Source organism: Arachis ipaensis, chromosome B7, assembly GCF_059453495.1.
Source record: "Arachis ipaensis isolate K30076 ecotype BB chromosome B7, ASM5945349v1, whole genome shotgun sequence".
Classification (NCBI taxonomy): Eukaryota; Viridiplantae; Streptophyta; class Magnoliopsida; order Fabales; family Fabaceae; genus Arachis; species Arachis ipaensis.
The window spans coordinates 135,351,466-135,365,569 of record NC_142442.1 but is presented as its reverse complement, the minus strand read 5'-3'; the positions used below and the strand labels follow the sequence as shown (position 1 = coordinate 135,365,569).

Sequence of the window (14,104 nt, the reverse complement as noted above, 5' to 3'; positions counted from 1 at the left end):
TGTAATTAAGTCCTTACCGTGATAAAAACGCTGGAATTAACGGAATATTCCGTTAAGCAAAACGAATATGCTTAACAACTGACTGAATGTTCTATATAATTTAATAGAATATTCTGTTAATTTCAATGTTTTTGTTACGGTAGGAACTTAGTTACAAAATCTGATATGATATAGGGACCTAATTGATAAGAAAAAAAGTATAGGGACCGACAGAGTAATTAAACCACCAAATAAATAGTAACTAAGCAAAAATATCAAACATACATAATTAAGATGGTCTAAATAATTGATAAGAGCAATGCTATATGGATAGCAAATATTATCATTTTTAGCTAGCAATAATTTGCATCCATATTTCCAGAAGTTTTGCACACAAGAAGCATATAATTTACATCTATATTTACAAGAATTTAATTTTATATACATTAATCAATACAGTTTGCACTCATATTTTTCTGAGTTTGTACATATAAATTAGTAAAATTTATTTGTTAAAGACAGTTTAATGTTTATGCTGGCCAAAACTACTAAAAATTGCTGGTTTCCAAGAGTTCCTCAATTGATAATATGTTCTTCCAGTGTCATATAATCACGTACAATTTTTGTTAAACACACGTTTATCATTTTTTTTTTATGTATAAATCTTACTCTAAATGCACTAAACTCCCTAAACTCAACACTCTGTTTTTGCCTCACTCTCTAAGCTTTCTTTCTTACGTTCTCTCCCTATTCGTTGTTTCTTCTCTTCGGAGACAGTAGTTTGGTAAAAAGGTGAATGTATTGCAGATAAACCAAAGGAGCTTCTTGAGTAAATTTAAAGGGCAAAGTCTTTATTGCGCTGTTGTCTCCAGAGCATATTTGTCTCCTACATGTAGGAAATACAGTCAACACGTTTCCTGCATGTTGCTCGTGGCACGCCACGTGGCGAGAAGCAATGAAAAATCTCTAAAAAGCTATCAGGAATCTATGACACAGAGTAGTCAACATGCTCCCGATGGAGCACATGTCCAAAAGCAGCGACGAATCTCTAAAAAGCGAAGAAGAATTTCTGTCAACATGCCCACTGCGTGTTGCTCCGTGTGCGCCTCATTTTCAAAAGTAAATCTCTAAAAAGTAACAAGGAATCTCTATCAACACGCCCCTTACGTGTTGTTGTGTCAGGGCAACTCTGAACATCCACAATGCTACAAAATACCTCAAATAATAATATTCAACAAAAACACCACCACTTTTTTCATAGCTACTGTGTAGTTTATATTCTTGTTCAGTTTTTACCGAACAATCTTCACTCCCATATTGCAATAATTAGACAGTTGTGGATAGGGGCGGCAACGGGGCGGATAGGGGCGGGTTTTTGCTCTACCGACCCCGCCTCGCCTTACAATAACTCGCATAAAACCCGCCCTGCTCCTACCCGCGGGTAGTAAAAATCTGAACCCTAACCCGCCTCGTCCCTATCCGCCCCTATAATTATTAAAATTCAATAAATAAAATTAAATTTTAAAATTTATATAATTATCATCACATACATCACATAAATTAAAATAAAATTTTAAATATGATACAATATTATTAATCATTTTACTAATTATTTTATATATATATTATATATATATTATATACATTATATATCTACCGGAGTAGGTAAGGGCGGGTATTACCTAAACCCGGCCTCACCCCGCCCGGAACAAGAACTCACTCTGCTAAAAATTCACCCCGGTGCGGGGCGGGAATTACCCGCTCCGAACGAGTAAGGACAAGATGGTACCCGCGGATTCGGAGGGTATTGTCATTCCTACTTGTGGAGTGAAATCTATCCTTAAGCTTTAGTGGGAATTTTTGTTATCAAATAATCTCAAAAGATAGCACGCCTCCAATTTGTCTATCCGGCATGAATTTTTTTTTTTTTTTATTTACATCTTCATCCATTTTAGTTTAATCACTTTATGCGTTAATTGCTGTTTTTTTTATGTCTATCAAAAACTTTTCATTCAAGCCATACATGATCATTTCTCGTGGTCTTTCTATTTTCCCCTAATAAGACAATAAAATTACCTTTTGTGCACTTCTGTCTTCAAAAATAGCTGCCTCGTGCTCCCTCTATTATGAATGAGTTACTGTCACTTAAGTTTTTGGGGAAAGCACCCAGTGATATTAAATTAGTTGTTTTGTTGCAGTTTGACTCGGTGTTTTGCTTGTTTTCATGCTGAACCAAAACAACCCCCTTCCCCTCCTTCCCCCAAACAAAAAAACGTGGCTATGATATTAAGTTTATTTATTTGTTTTGGGAGGTTTTTTTTGAGGGGAGGGGGTTTTGGATTTATGCCAAACTAATGGTGTTATAATTTGCCACAGGTGGCTAGTCTTCTTCATGATGATATTCTGGATGATGCAGACACGAGACGTGGTATTGGTTCATTAAATATTGTAATGGGCAATAAGGTATATTGAGTTTCGATCATATTAGCTGCTTAGTATTTTCGATTTATTCTCAAATGTTTAATGATATTTCCACAGTTCACAGTTGATACAACTAAAATTGTTCTCTATTTTTTATAACACTAACAAAAATACCATCCATTTTTTATAATAACAAAAATATTCTTAAAATATAAAATGTGATAACAATAAATAAAAGTATTTTTTATAAATGGCAAACATTTTTTATATTTGACAAACCGCTTATGTATTTAATCTAAAATTTGTAGGAAGTTTTGGATAAATTATTTATAAAATACATACAAAAAAGTATTCAATCTCTATACTTTTTTTATTTTTAAAAGTATTCTTGGCTGTTAACCAAAAAAAAAAATCTACTTAGCATAAAATCTCAAAATTTTAAGGATAAAAATGTTTGGTTTTTCTAATCATACTTACAAAAAATTGTAGCAAAATTCCATCTCTAAAATATTTTTTAAAAATATATATTTACCCGTTGGTATTTTTGTTGTGTTTAAAATATTTTCGAGGACATTTTTAAAGTAAACAAAAATAGAAGTTTCTTTTTTTTAAAATTCAAGAGCAATTTTGGTAGTTTATCTTTATCCTTCCTTTTTATAACTTTTGATGTAGTTGGCAGTGTTGGCGGGGGATTTTTTGCTCTCTAGGGCTGTTGTTGCTTTGGCTTCTTTGCAGAACACAGAGGTAAGGCCCAAAGGCATGTGGCTGACATTTTGTATAGTAAAAGTATAAAGATGAGTGTCCGTCCATTTCCCATCTTATGTTTGCGGACGATCTTATTCTTTTTGCTGAGGCTTCCGTCAATCAACTGGAAACGGTTATGGAGCTTGTGGGATCATTCTGTGATGCTTCTGGCCATAGAATTAATCAGAACAAGAGCAACATCTATTTCTCTAAAAATGTTTTTGTTCAGACCAGACAGAATATTTCGTCTAGAAGTGGTTTTTGTGAAACGAGAGACATTAGTAGATATTGATGGCTAATATTCAAGGAGCGAGAATCAATAAGAACCATTTTGCCAATATTACTGATAAAGTTCAGTCAAAGCTTCAAGGGTGGAAAGTAATGACCCTCTATGACTGGTAGAATCACGCTTGCCCAATCGGTCATTGGCTCCATGGCATTGTATCCTATGCAGCATCTGCAATTGCCAAAGAGCATTTGTAGTAATTTGGAATGTGTGCAAAGAGCTTTCATCTGGGGGCACAATCCGGAGACTAAGAAAGCTCATCTCATAGGGTGGAACAAGATCCTTGCCCCTAAAGAGTGTGCGGGCTGGGATTTCGAGATCTTAAGCTGGTTAATGATGCTTTCATAGTGAAAAGAGGTTGGAATCTGTTGGTGGATCGTGATTTGCTTTGGGCCAGAGTGCTTTGGGGAAAATATGGTGTTAGAAACAAGAGACTGAGAGAATGATGTGAAAAGTGTATTATTGAGTTGTATCTCAGGTACAATATACAAGGGGTATTTATAGGTGCTAAATAAATCAAAGTAATAAAGACATAGAATCCTACAATTAATGTACAGATATGCTATATAAATATAGACGATGCTAATTGATCTAAATTAATTCTAATGATTCTAATTGATTCTCTAACATCCCCCCTCAAACTCAAGTGGGAGCTAAGGATACCAACTTGAGTTTGGATAACAAAATCCGGAAGCGAGTCGAGTGATGAGCTTTCGTGAAGATATCAGCAGTCTGATCCAGTGTCCCAACAGCAATGAGACGAACAACATCAATAAGAATTCGTTGCCGAACAAAATGACAATCAATCTCAATGTGTTTGGTGCGTTCATGAAACACATCATTATGGGCAATCTGAATAGCACTGCGGTTATCACAAAAGACATCAGTAGGGGACGACTGAGGAGCACCCAGATCTTCGAGAAGCCAACGAACCGAGATAACCTCAGCAGTGGTGTCAGCAAGGGCACGGTACTCAGCTTCTGTGCTTGAGCGAGCAGTGAACGTTTGCTTCTTAGCACGCCAAGAGATGAGAGCGTCGCCAAGAAACAAACAATAACCAGTAGTAGAACGACGATCAGTGGGATCACCAGCCCAATCAGCATCAGAGTATGCCTGAAGGGTCAAAGAGGAATGGGCAGAAAAATAAAGGCCATGAAAAAGAGTGCCTTTGACATACCGAAGAATGCGAAGAACTGCCGCATAGTGAGTAGTACGAGGAGCAGACAAGAACTGGCTGAGGACATGAACTGGATAGGCAATGTCTGGTCGGGTGACAGTCAAGTAGACGAGACCGCCAACTAACTGACGATAAAGTGTTGGATTATCCAAAACAGTGCCATCCATAGGGGTAAATCGAACATTAGGCTCAAGAGGAGTAGACTCGGTGCGACTATCTGTAATCCCAGCGCGGGCAAGGAGATCTGAAGCATACTTAGCCTGAGAGAGATAAATGCCATCATCTGTGGAGATGACCTCGAGACCAAGAAAATAGCTGAGAGAACCAAGATCCTTCATCTCAAAGGTACACTGAAGTGAGGTCTTGAGATCAGAGATACCATCAACATCATCTCCAGTAATAATCATGTCATCAACATACAAAAGTAGAAGAACAACTCCACGGTCGCTTTTACGAATGAAAAGCGCATTCTCATGAGGACTAGAAATAAAGCCAAGACTGCATATGGTAGTGCTGAACTTGTCAAACCATTCACGAGGAGCTTGCTTAAGTCCATAAAGTGCCTTGCGAAGGAGACAAACCTTACTGGAAGGACAAGGATATCCTGGAGGTGGTTTCATATAGACTCTCTGTTTCAAATCCCCATTAAGAAATGCATTCTTCACATCCATCTGACTGAGAGACCATCTTTTAATCGCAGCAATGGCAAGGAGAGCTCTAACAGACGTAAGGCGAGCCACAGGAGCAAAAGTCTCTTCATAATCAATACCATACTCTTGCGTACAACCTTGAGCAACCAATCGTGCCTTATAACGGTCAATAGAGCCATCAGAGCGAGTCTTGATCTTGTATACCCATCTACTGCCCACAACTTCCTGATCAGAAGGAGGATCAACCAAATCCCAAGTGTGTACTTTTTCAAGTGCCTGTATTTCTTCCTGCATTGCTTGTTGCCAATTTGGATTTGTGGAGGCTTCTCTGAATGACTTAGGTTCATGTTGATGAAGAATAGTAGAAAAGCAATGATAATCAAGAAGATGGGGAGGGGGATTCCTTACTCTAGAAGAACGAGTGGGAGGAGGAGGCATGACGCTAGGAGTGGGATCGCCGTCCGGACTGGAATCATCGGGAGATGGAGAAGGTGGAGGATCAGGAGCCTCGAGTGGTGGACTTGGGGTAGACCCTGTAGTATCATCACTAGGAAAGAGATCAACATTTGGGTTAGTAAAAAACGGTGATGGAGTAGAAGGAATGGACTCAAAGGAGGAGAAACTAGAGAACATGTGATGTTCCCAGAAGACAACATGACGAGATATACGAATACGGCGAGAGATAGGATCCCAACAACGATAACCCTTATGTTCAGAAGCATACCCAAGAAAACAACACATGCGAGCCCGAGGTTCAAGCTTATTATGTTCATGAGGCTGAAGAAGGAGAAAACAGACACAACCAAAAACACGGAGAGAACTGTAATCGGGAGAAGTACGATAAAGACGCTCAAAGGAAGTAGTGTTACCAAGAACAGAAGAAGGGAGTCTATTGATAGCATGAACAGCAGTGAGGACAGCTTCACCCCAAGCACGCTCAGGACAGGAAGAGGAAATAAGCATTGCACGGACAGAGTCAAGAATATGACGGTGTTTACGCTCAGCTCTGCCATTTTGTTGAGAGGTACCAGGACAAGAAAACTCGGACAAAGTACCCTGTTCAGCGAGAAAATGTAAAAGTTTGGAGTCACGATATTCCATAGCATTATCACGTCTGAAAATTTTAATGACCTTTGAAAACTGAGTTCGAACCATAGTGGCAAAGTTAATATAAATCTGAGGCAACTCACAACGATTAGTCATCAAATAGACCCAAGTAAAACGGGAATAATCATCAATAAAGAGGACAAAATATCGAGCCCCTCCCATAGAAGCGGTGGGAGCGGGTCCCCAAACATCAGAATGAATAAGATCAAAAGGAGAGCATGCAATAGAGGAATTATTATTAAAGGATAAGGCAGGTTGTTTTGCAGTGTGACAAGAAATGCAATCTAAAGACTCATTTTGAACTTGACCTAAAACACCCGTAGATATAAGAGGACGTAATTTGCCTAAGGAGCTATGGGCAAGACGTCGGTGCCACAAGTGAAGAGTAGATGGAGAGGAAGCAGCACAGATATGGGTAGAGGGAACATGAAGGTTCTCGAGCTCAAATAAACGTCCAACCTTACATCCAGTCCCGATGATCTTTCCCGTCCGACGATCCTGCACACGACATCCAGAATTTGAAAAAATGACATCAAAACCAAGTTCAACAAGCTGACCGACAGAGATAAGATTAAAATTCAATTTTGGAATAAAATAAGCATCAGAAAGATGAATATTGGACTGTGAAATAACCCCGTGATGTGTAGCATGCAAGAGGGAACCATTAGCAGTGTTAACAGAAGGTGCATTTGTAGTGGGAGACAACGACGAAAAAAGATGACGCAAAGGAGACATATGATTGAAACAACCAGAATCAAAATACCATTTAGAATTACCTGGAGGGGTGGAAAGAGTAGCGGGGGTATTACCAGAGAAAGAGAGAAGTTGTCGAAGAAGGGTTTCAATATCTGATGGAGAGACAGAAGGTGGGTTGAGAGATGTGGAAGAGGTGGACTCAGTAGCAGCAGCAGCAGAGGCAGGCACATGCGAAGAGTGGTTGGGACGAGGTTGATACTTGTTCTGATCTGAGCGTGGTGGTCGAGTAGGACAGGTAGCAATCAAGTGACCCGAGAGCTTACAATAATGGCAGAACAGTTTCGGGCAATTGGAGCCAATGTGGCCTTTTTGTTTGCACTTACGACATTCAATAGAAGGACAGTCGGAGAAGGAATGCCCAGGCCGATTACAATTGCGACAGATTTTTCCCTTTCTGTCGGTGGCAGCAAAGACAGTTTCACTTTTAGAACGAAGCAATCCCAAGCGCGTTTCTTCAGACTTAAGACGAGGAAGAGCATCTTCAAGACTAGGCAAGGGATTCTGATGAAGAAGAGAAGCCCTGACCGGCTCATAGTCATCAGTAAGTGCCATCAGAAATTGGATGAGACGTGTCCGGTTCCGATAATCCTCATATGCCTTAGCATCAGTGGGATCTTTAAGAACAGGCTCACAGGAGGTCAACTGATCCCAAATAATCTCCATCTGAGCAAGAAAATCAAAAACTGCTTGGCCACGTTCTTGCTTAAGGCTATGAAGTTCTTTAAGCAGTTGGTACTGATGAGAGAGATCAGAGATAGTGTAACGTTTCGCCAAATGATCCCATACCTCTTTAGCAGTTTCAAAACGCCCAAATTGTAAGTGAATGCCAGGAGTAGAAGTGTTGCGGAACCAAGTGATAATCTGATGATTTTTACTATCCCAATCTTCCAATTTCTCTGCATAGTCCTTCTCCTTCTCAGCATCCTCCTTGGATTTGGAGGCACCATCTTTGGATACAGTTGGCTTAACAGGACAAGCAATATCACCAGTCACATATCGCCATAATTTTCTCCCTTTAAGAAATCCTCGCATGGCTTCAACCCAATGTGCATAGTTGGAGCCATTAAGAATAACAGGGATAGGCTGAAAGACATCCGGTTTTTCCATAGTAATAGAAGAAATAGCAAAGGAAGAAGAAAACTGCAAATTCGGGGCAGAAAACGAGAAAACAGAGCGCGGAATCGGAAAGAGCTCACCAAAAAACCTTAGGAAGGGTCCCACTGTCTGCCACGTCAGCAGTCACGTCAGATTCCACGTCAGCAGCCACGTCAACAAGTAATGACACGTGGCACGGGGTGATTGGAGAGGCAAGACACGTCAGCGGCTTATTGGGCGCGTGGTGGCGCGCGGGTCAGAGAATCGGGTCGGATCGGGCGCGTGGATCGGATGCGGTCCGTCTCTCGTCTGGCTGACACGTGGGCGTTGCTGAGCCGTTGATCTGGAGCGCTGATCCAACGGCGACGAATGCTTCTGGAAGAAGAACACCTGCAACCGGACAGCCTACTTCAAGTGGCGCGTGGCGGCGCGTCCGGCCGAGTCTGGCGATGATTCCGGTGGCGTTGAAAACGTTGCAACGAGTTGAAGGCGACGGTGGCGGCGGTGAGGAACCTAAACGTCAGGAAAGGGTTGAAAACGGAGCACAAAGTACTGCCCGGAGACAGACGAACGGCGAACTTCAGACGGAGGGTGGCGGCGCGTGCGGTGGTTTCCGGTGACGAGGCTGAACTCGTTGAACTCGCAACGACGAGACAAAGGCGGTGGTAAGGGCGGTGACGAACCAAAGCGTCTGAAAAGGGAGCAAAAGAGAGACCAAAGAACACTGCCGGAAGAGGAAAAAAAAAGGACTATGAACTAATTTTCATGGGAAAAACCTAAGCTCTTGATACCATGTTAGAAACAAGAGACTGAGAGAATGATGTGAAAAGTGTATTATTGAGTTGTATCTCAGGTACAATATACAAGGGGTATTTATAGGTGCTAAATAAATCAAAGTAATAAAGACATAGAATCCTACAATTAATGTACAGATATGCTATATAAATATAGACGATGCTAATTGATCTAAATTAATTCTAATGATTCTAATTGATTCTCTAACATATGGAATGGAGTGCAATCCTCTTCAGGGAATCGTGTGCAAAAATGGGGACTCGACACTTTGGAAGGATATTGTTAAATGGTGGCCTAAGATCCTTTGCAACACAGGTTTCATTGTTGGAGATGAAACTAAAATTCACTTTTGGAAAGATGAGTGGATGGAACAAGGAGTCAAGCTTGAGACTTTTGCTTCCCCTTTAGTTACTAATGAAGACTTGGAAAGAAACCTGAACTGGTATGTTAAAGATGATGGAAAGTGGAACATTCGCGAGCTGAATCATGTGCTTCCCGACAACATGATAGCCAAGCTTTCTAACTTTCTCCCGCCGAAGTCTACTGATGGTGTTGATGATCTTTTTGGAGACCCAACCCTAAAGGTGAGTTCACCATCAAACACACCTATAACCATTTGTTTGTGAATCAATTCCAAAATGACCCTGTTTGGAAAAGGATCTGGCATTGGAAAGGAATTCAAAGGGCTAAATTTTTTATGTTGCAGCTGTGCCATTCTCTTAACCATGTCCAGAGTTGCCAGGTGGAACAATGGTAGTGACCCGACCTGCTTTTGCTGCAACAATGAAGCCGAAACACCCCTCCATGCTATCAGGGATTGCCCAGAGCATCTAGTCTTTGGATGCAATTTCTAGATCTCTAGGCCACAAACCTGTTCTTTACTCTAAACTTAAAGGACTGGATAAGTATCAATTTTGAGAAGGATCTTGGGAAGAACAGTGATATGAGATGGAAAGATGTTTTCATGATCACAGCTTAGATGATTTGGAAGTATAGAAATGAATTTTGGCATAATAATGCCAACCCCCCAGTGTGGATTAAAGTAAAGTATATTAATAAGTTTTTGCTTAATATGGTTGTTGTCTGAGTGATTCAAAGGAGGACCGGTTTTACCGTACTATCAATATAGTTTGGACACCTCCGCCAGAAAATTGGTACAAATTGAATACTGATGAGGCATCTAAAGGTAATCCTGGTCCAGTTGTGCTGGTGTAATAAGGAACGAGGTTGGAGGATGGAACTATGGATTTGCTGTGAAAATGGATAAGGTTACGTTTATTGAATCCGAGATTAATGCCATTTTTCGAGGCCTGGAAATAGCTTGAAAGCTGGGGATCAAGAAGTTTATTGTTGACTCTGATTCCAAAGGTGCTATTGAGTATTGAGATTATTAGAAATCCCCCTATAAGCATCTTGCTCTAACGCGTATTATTAGATGGATATTTAATCTCCTTAGTAGTAACTGGAGCGTGGAGCTGAGACATGTCTACCGGGAAGTAGGGCTGGAAGTGAGTCGAACTAGACCAAACTCAATCTCGACTCACAAAATTTGAGCTTGGTTCACGACTTGACTCATTAACAATCGAGCTTCTTTCTTAAGCTCAAGCTCGGCTCACCGAAAGCTCACGAGCTGGTTCAAATAATAGGAACATAATCTATAATTCTATATCAATAAATTACAACTTATATATTTTAAAAAATATTTAAAAAGATCAATTTTATATATTGTTTATCTATCAATAAATTATAAATTTTTTATTTATGTCCTACAACAAAATTATATATAAAAAATAAATTTAAAATTTTATATAAATAAGATTATATATATATATATCGAGTCAGCTCACGAGCTAATGAGCTGAGCTTATCCAAACTCAAACTCGACTCATTTAATTTATGAACTCAATATCAGGCTCAAATTTGGCTCACTAGCTCACGAGTTTAGCTTATCGAGCTATTAACGAGTCAAGTTCGAGCTGGATCATGAGCTAACTTGACTCACTTTCAGTCTTACCGGAAGCCAATCAAGTAGCTGATGGGCTAGCCAACCTCATTCTGAACTTCAGTCAACATGAAGCCTATTATGAACAACCCCCCAGCCAAATTTTCTTGCTGGTTTTAGCTGATTGTGGTGGAACCTATTTTCCTAGAGCTTGCTAGTTTTTTTTTTTTTTCGGCCTTAGGGCCTCCTTTGTACCCAAAAAAAAGTATAAAGATGAGGAAAATACACCATATATTTACCTAAGGACTGTACTTCTGCAGGTTGTATCTTTGGTGGCAAGAGCTATAGATGATCTTGTAACAGGAGAGATCATGCAAATGAGTACGACAGCAGATCAGCGGTATAGGTATGCATTGTATTTGTGACGACTGCCGACTATGCTTCTGTGGTCTCTGTACATGGGAAGTTTATATTCATTCTACATAATTTGTACCACTATATCTGAGTTACTTATTGTTTGTGTAAAAACTTCCCAATGTAATTATTAGTTAGTTAGATAGATAGTAAGTTTATTTGATTTTCTCTTGCACTACACAATTAGGGGCAAGTCTTGGAAGCGTTTGTTGGATTTTTAAGAATTGTTTATATTTTCAGTATGGAATATTATATGCAGAAGACATATTACAAGACTGCATCATTGATTTCAAATAGTTGCAAGGCAGTAGCCGTCCTAGCTGGCCAAACAGCAGAAATTGCAATGCTTGCTTTTGACTATGGAAAAAATCTGGTTTGTATACCTGGGTTTTCATTTTTAAGTATCATGTTACACTTTTAAATAACCAGTCTTTATAGAAAGAAAGATATTGCACTGAGCCTTTAAGATGTGCCCTTCAATTTATCTGGCATCGGAGCAACATTTCAGCTGATATCTTTTCATATACCAGTGCTTGTTTCATATGTGAATGTTGGTGAATTTATTTTTTCTAGACAACATAATCTGAACACCCCCCCCCCTTCTTCCTCTTTTGTAGGGGTTGGCATTTCAGTTGATAGATGATGTGCTTGATTTCACAGGCACATCGGCTTCCCTTGGAAAGGGTTTTTTGTCAGACATTCGCCATGTACTTTCAAATACTTCTGATTCTTCATTAGTCCTGAGTTTTTATCTAATATAGTTTAGGAAGAATTTCAAGTGTACTAGGTACACCAATGATTCAATAATTTTAATAGTTGATCTCAGTCAATATATATATATATATATATATATATATATATATATATATATATAACACTTAAGATTACTGGAAACTACTATTTCGGATACATTTGAAAACTTTTCTATAGTTTAATATATTTTTATGAAAGCATATGAATCCACGATATGATCATTTTGTCAAATACATTATCCATGTTCATTCTTGTTTCCCATGACTATATTTCTGCCTTTCTTCAATACTGAGTTCTTATGACCCGCTATTGATCCAATTTGGTAGGGAATTGTAACTGCTCCAATATTGTTTGCAATGGAGGAGTTCCCTCAGCTGCGTGCAGTTGTTGATAAGGGCTTTGACAACCCTGACAATGTTGATATTGTAAGTTAATATGTGACTGATTTCATCAATATTTTCTCCCTTTGGAAAGTAATAGTTACCCTGTGCCAAGACAAAGCTCAATTATGATAGTATCTCCATTGAAATAACGTGTGAAAAATTCTCTGGGATTAGAAGCATGAAAAATACTTGCGCCAATTTTATCTTATGGTTAATTAAGAATTGGGAAGGAAATGGATGAAAAGTTTTGATAGCTTAATGTCAAGGATCAACTCTTCCCAAGCTTAACGTATTGCATATGTCCAACTGCCTAGAAAGCACATTTATTTGATACGTGTTAGTGTCAGACTGTCAGAATCTCAAAGACCCTTGTACGCTAACACATAACACATGCATCCATTATCAAATATTTGATATACCATAATCATTTATGATGAACAAGTGTTCCTATTAACTAAGTTGGGTTAGTCTAGTGGTTAGCTCACTAGTCTGCTTAAGCAAGTGTCAGGGATTTAAATCCTGTCTTGTGTATGCAGCAACCCAAGAGCAAATATGCATGTGACATATACCAAGATTCTTGGCCCCTCAAAAAGTTTCAGATGTATTGACCTGTAGCAAGTTCTGCTGTGCATTAAGTATAATTTGTAGTGGTTGATTTGAAGTTCATTTCATTCTTTCTGTGATCATGATATCATGTTTTTGCATCATGCGGTGTTGACATGCAGGCTTGTCATTTTAACAACAAATATATAAGGGTTATCTTGGAAAGTTCATAATTATGTGTTTTTAATTTCTCTTTTTTTTTTCCAATAACATGTTTAATTATTTTTTTATATTTGCAAATATAGGCTCTTGAGTACCTTGGAAAGAGCAGAGGTATACAAAGGACAAAAGACCTGGCTGTAATGCATACTAACCTTGCAGTAGCAGCAATTGATTCCTTACCAGACAGTGATGATGAGGAAGTAAAAAAATCAAGGAGAGCCCTTGTAAATCTTACTCAAAGAGTCATTGTTAGTCACTAGCTTAGCTCTTTACTTGTAACTTAAGTCACTGATATAATTGGTTGGTTAGTTGTTGTAGTAATAAGTGAAAGCTTTTCAAAGATGCTGAATTAATTACGAACATAAAAAACAAATTCACTGTCATAACTCACAAGAAGCAGTGATGCAGAGAACAAGAAAAGAGGTAATGAATGATGGCTTAAGAAACAAGAAAACATACATTAGACTTCTCAAAGCCAATGAATCCCCCATCATATACACCTGAGAACAGAGGCTAAGAAAAGAGTCAGAAATTAAGAATTGACTAAAAAAACAAATAACAGATAATAACAATCTATAACTAAAATATAGGAACTGATATTGTAAATAACTACACTTAACAACTAGATACTCTTAATAATAAGTTAGTTGTACTTAGGTTCGTTTGGGAAGTTTTAAAAGTTACTTTTTTTAGTTTTTGACTTATGAAAAGTAGCAGTGTTAATGTTTGGTGTAATTTTCAAAACTAAATTATAGCTTTTTAAGAAGTTATTTAAGTGCTTATAGAAAAGTTAAAGAAATGACTTCTCTCATAATAAAAATTTTTTTATCACATTTA

The 14,104-nt window shown here is 38.6% G+C and overlaps 1 protein-coding gene across 4 annotated transcripts in view; it reads left to right on the top strand.

Moving 5' to 3' along the window:
- LOC107606041 (solanesyl diphosphate synthase 3, chloroplastic/mitochondrial) overlaps window positions 1-13,639 on the top strand; it is a 38,121-nt gene extending 24,482 nt beyond the window's left edge. For 3 of the 4 annotated variants that reach the window (XM_016308007.3, XM_088493659.1, XM_088493658.1), the window contains 7 exons: window positions 2,356-2,442; window positions 3,073-3,144; window positions 11,273-11,358; window positions 11,607-11,739; window positions 11,984-12,073; window positions 12,446-12,544; window positions 13,351-13,639. In XM_016308007.3, coding sequence (XP_016163493.1) covers window positions 2,356-2,442; window positions 3,073-3,144; window positions 11,273-11,358; window positions 11,607-11,739; window positions 11,984-12,073; window positions 12,446-12,544; window positions 13,351-13,527 — 744 coding nt within the window. In that variant the 3' untranslated portion in view covers window positions 13,528-13,639. The remainder of the gene's footprint in view (window positions 1-2,355; window positions 2,443-3,072; window positions 3,145-11,272; window positions 11,359-11,606; window positions 11,740-11,983; window positions 12,074-12,445; window positions 12,545-13,350) is intronic. The other variant, XM_021106369.2, reaches the window with a different exon arrangement.
- The last annotated feature ends 465 nt before the right edge of the window (window positions 13,640-14,104 follow it).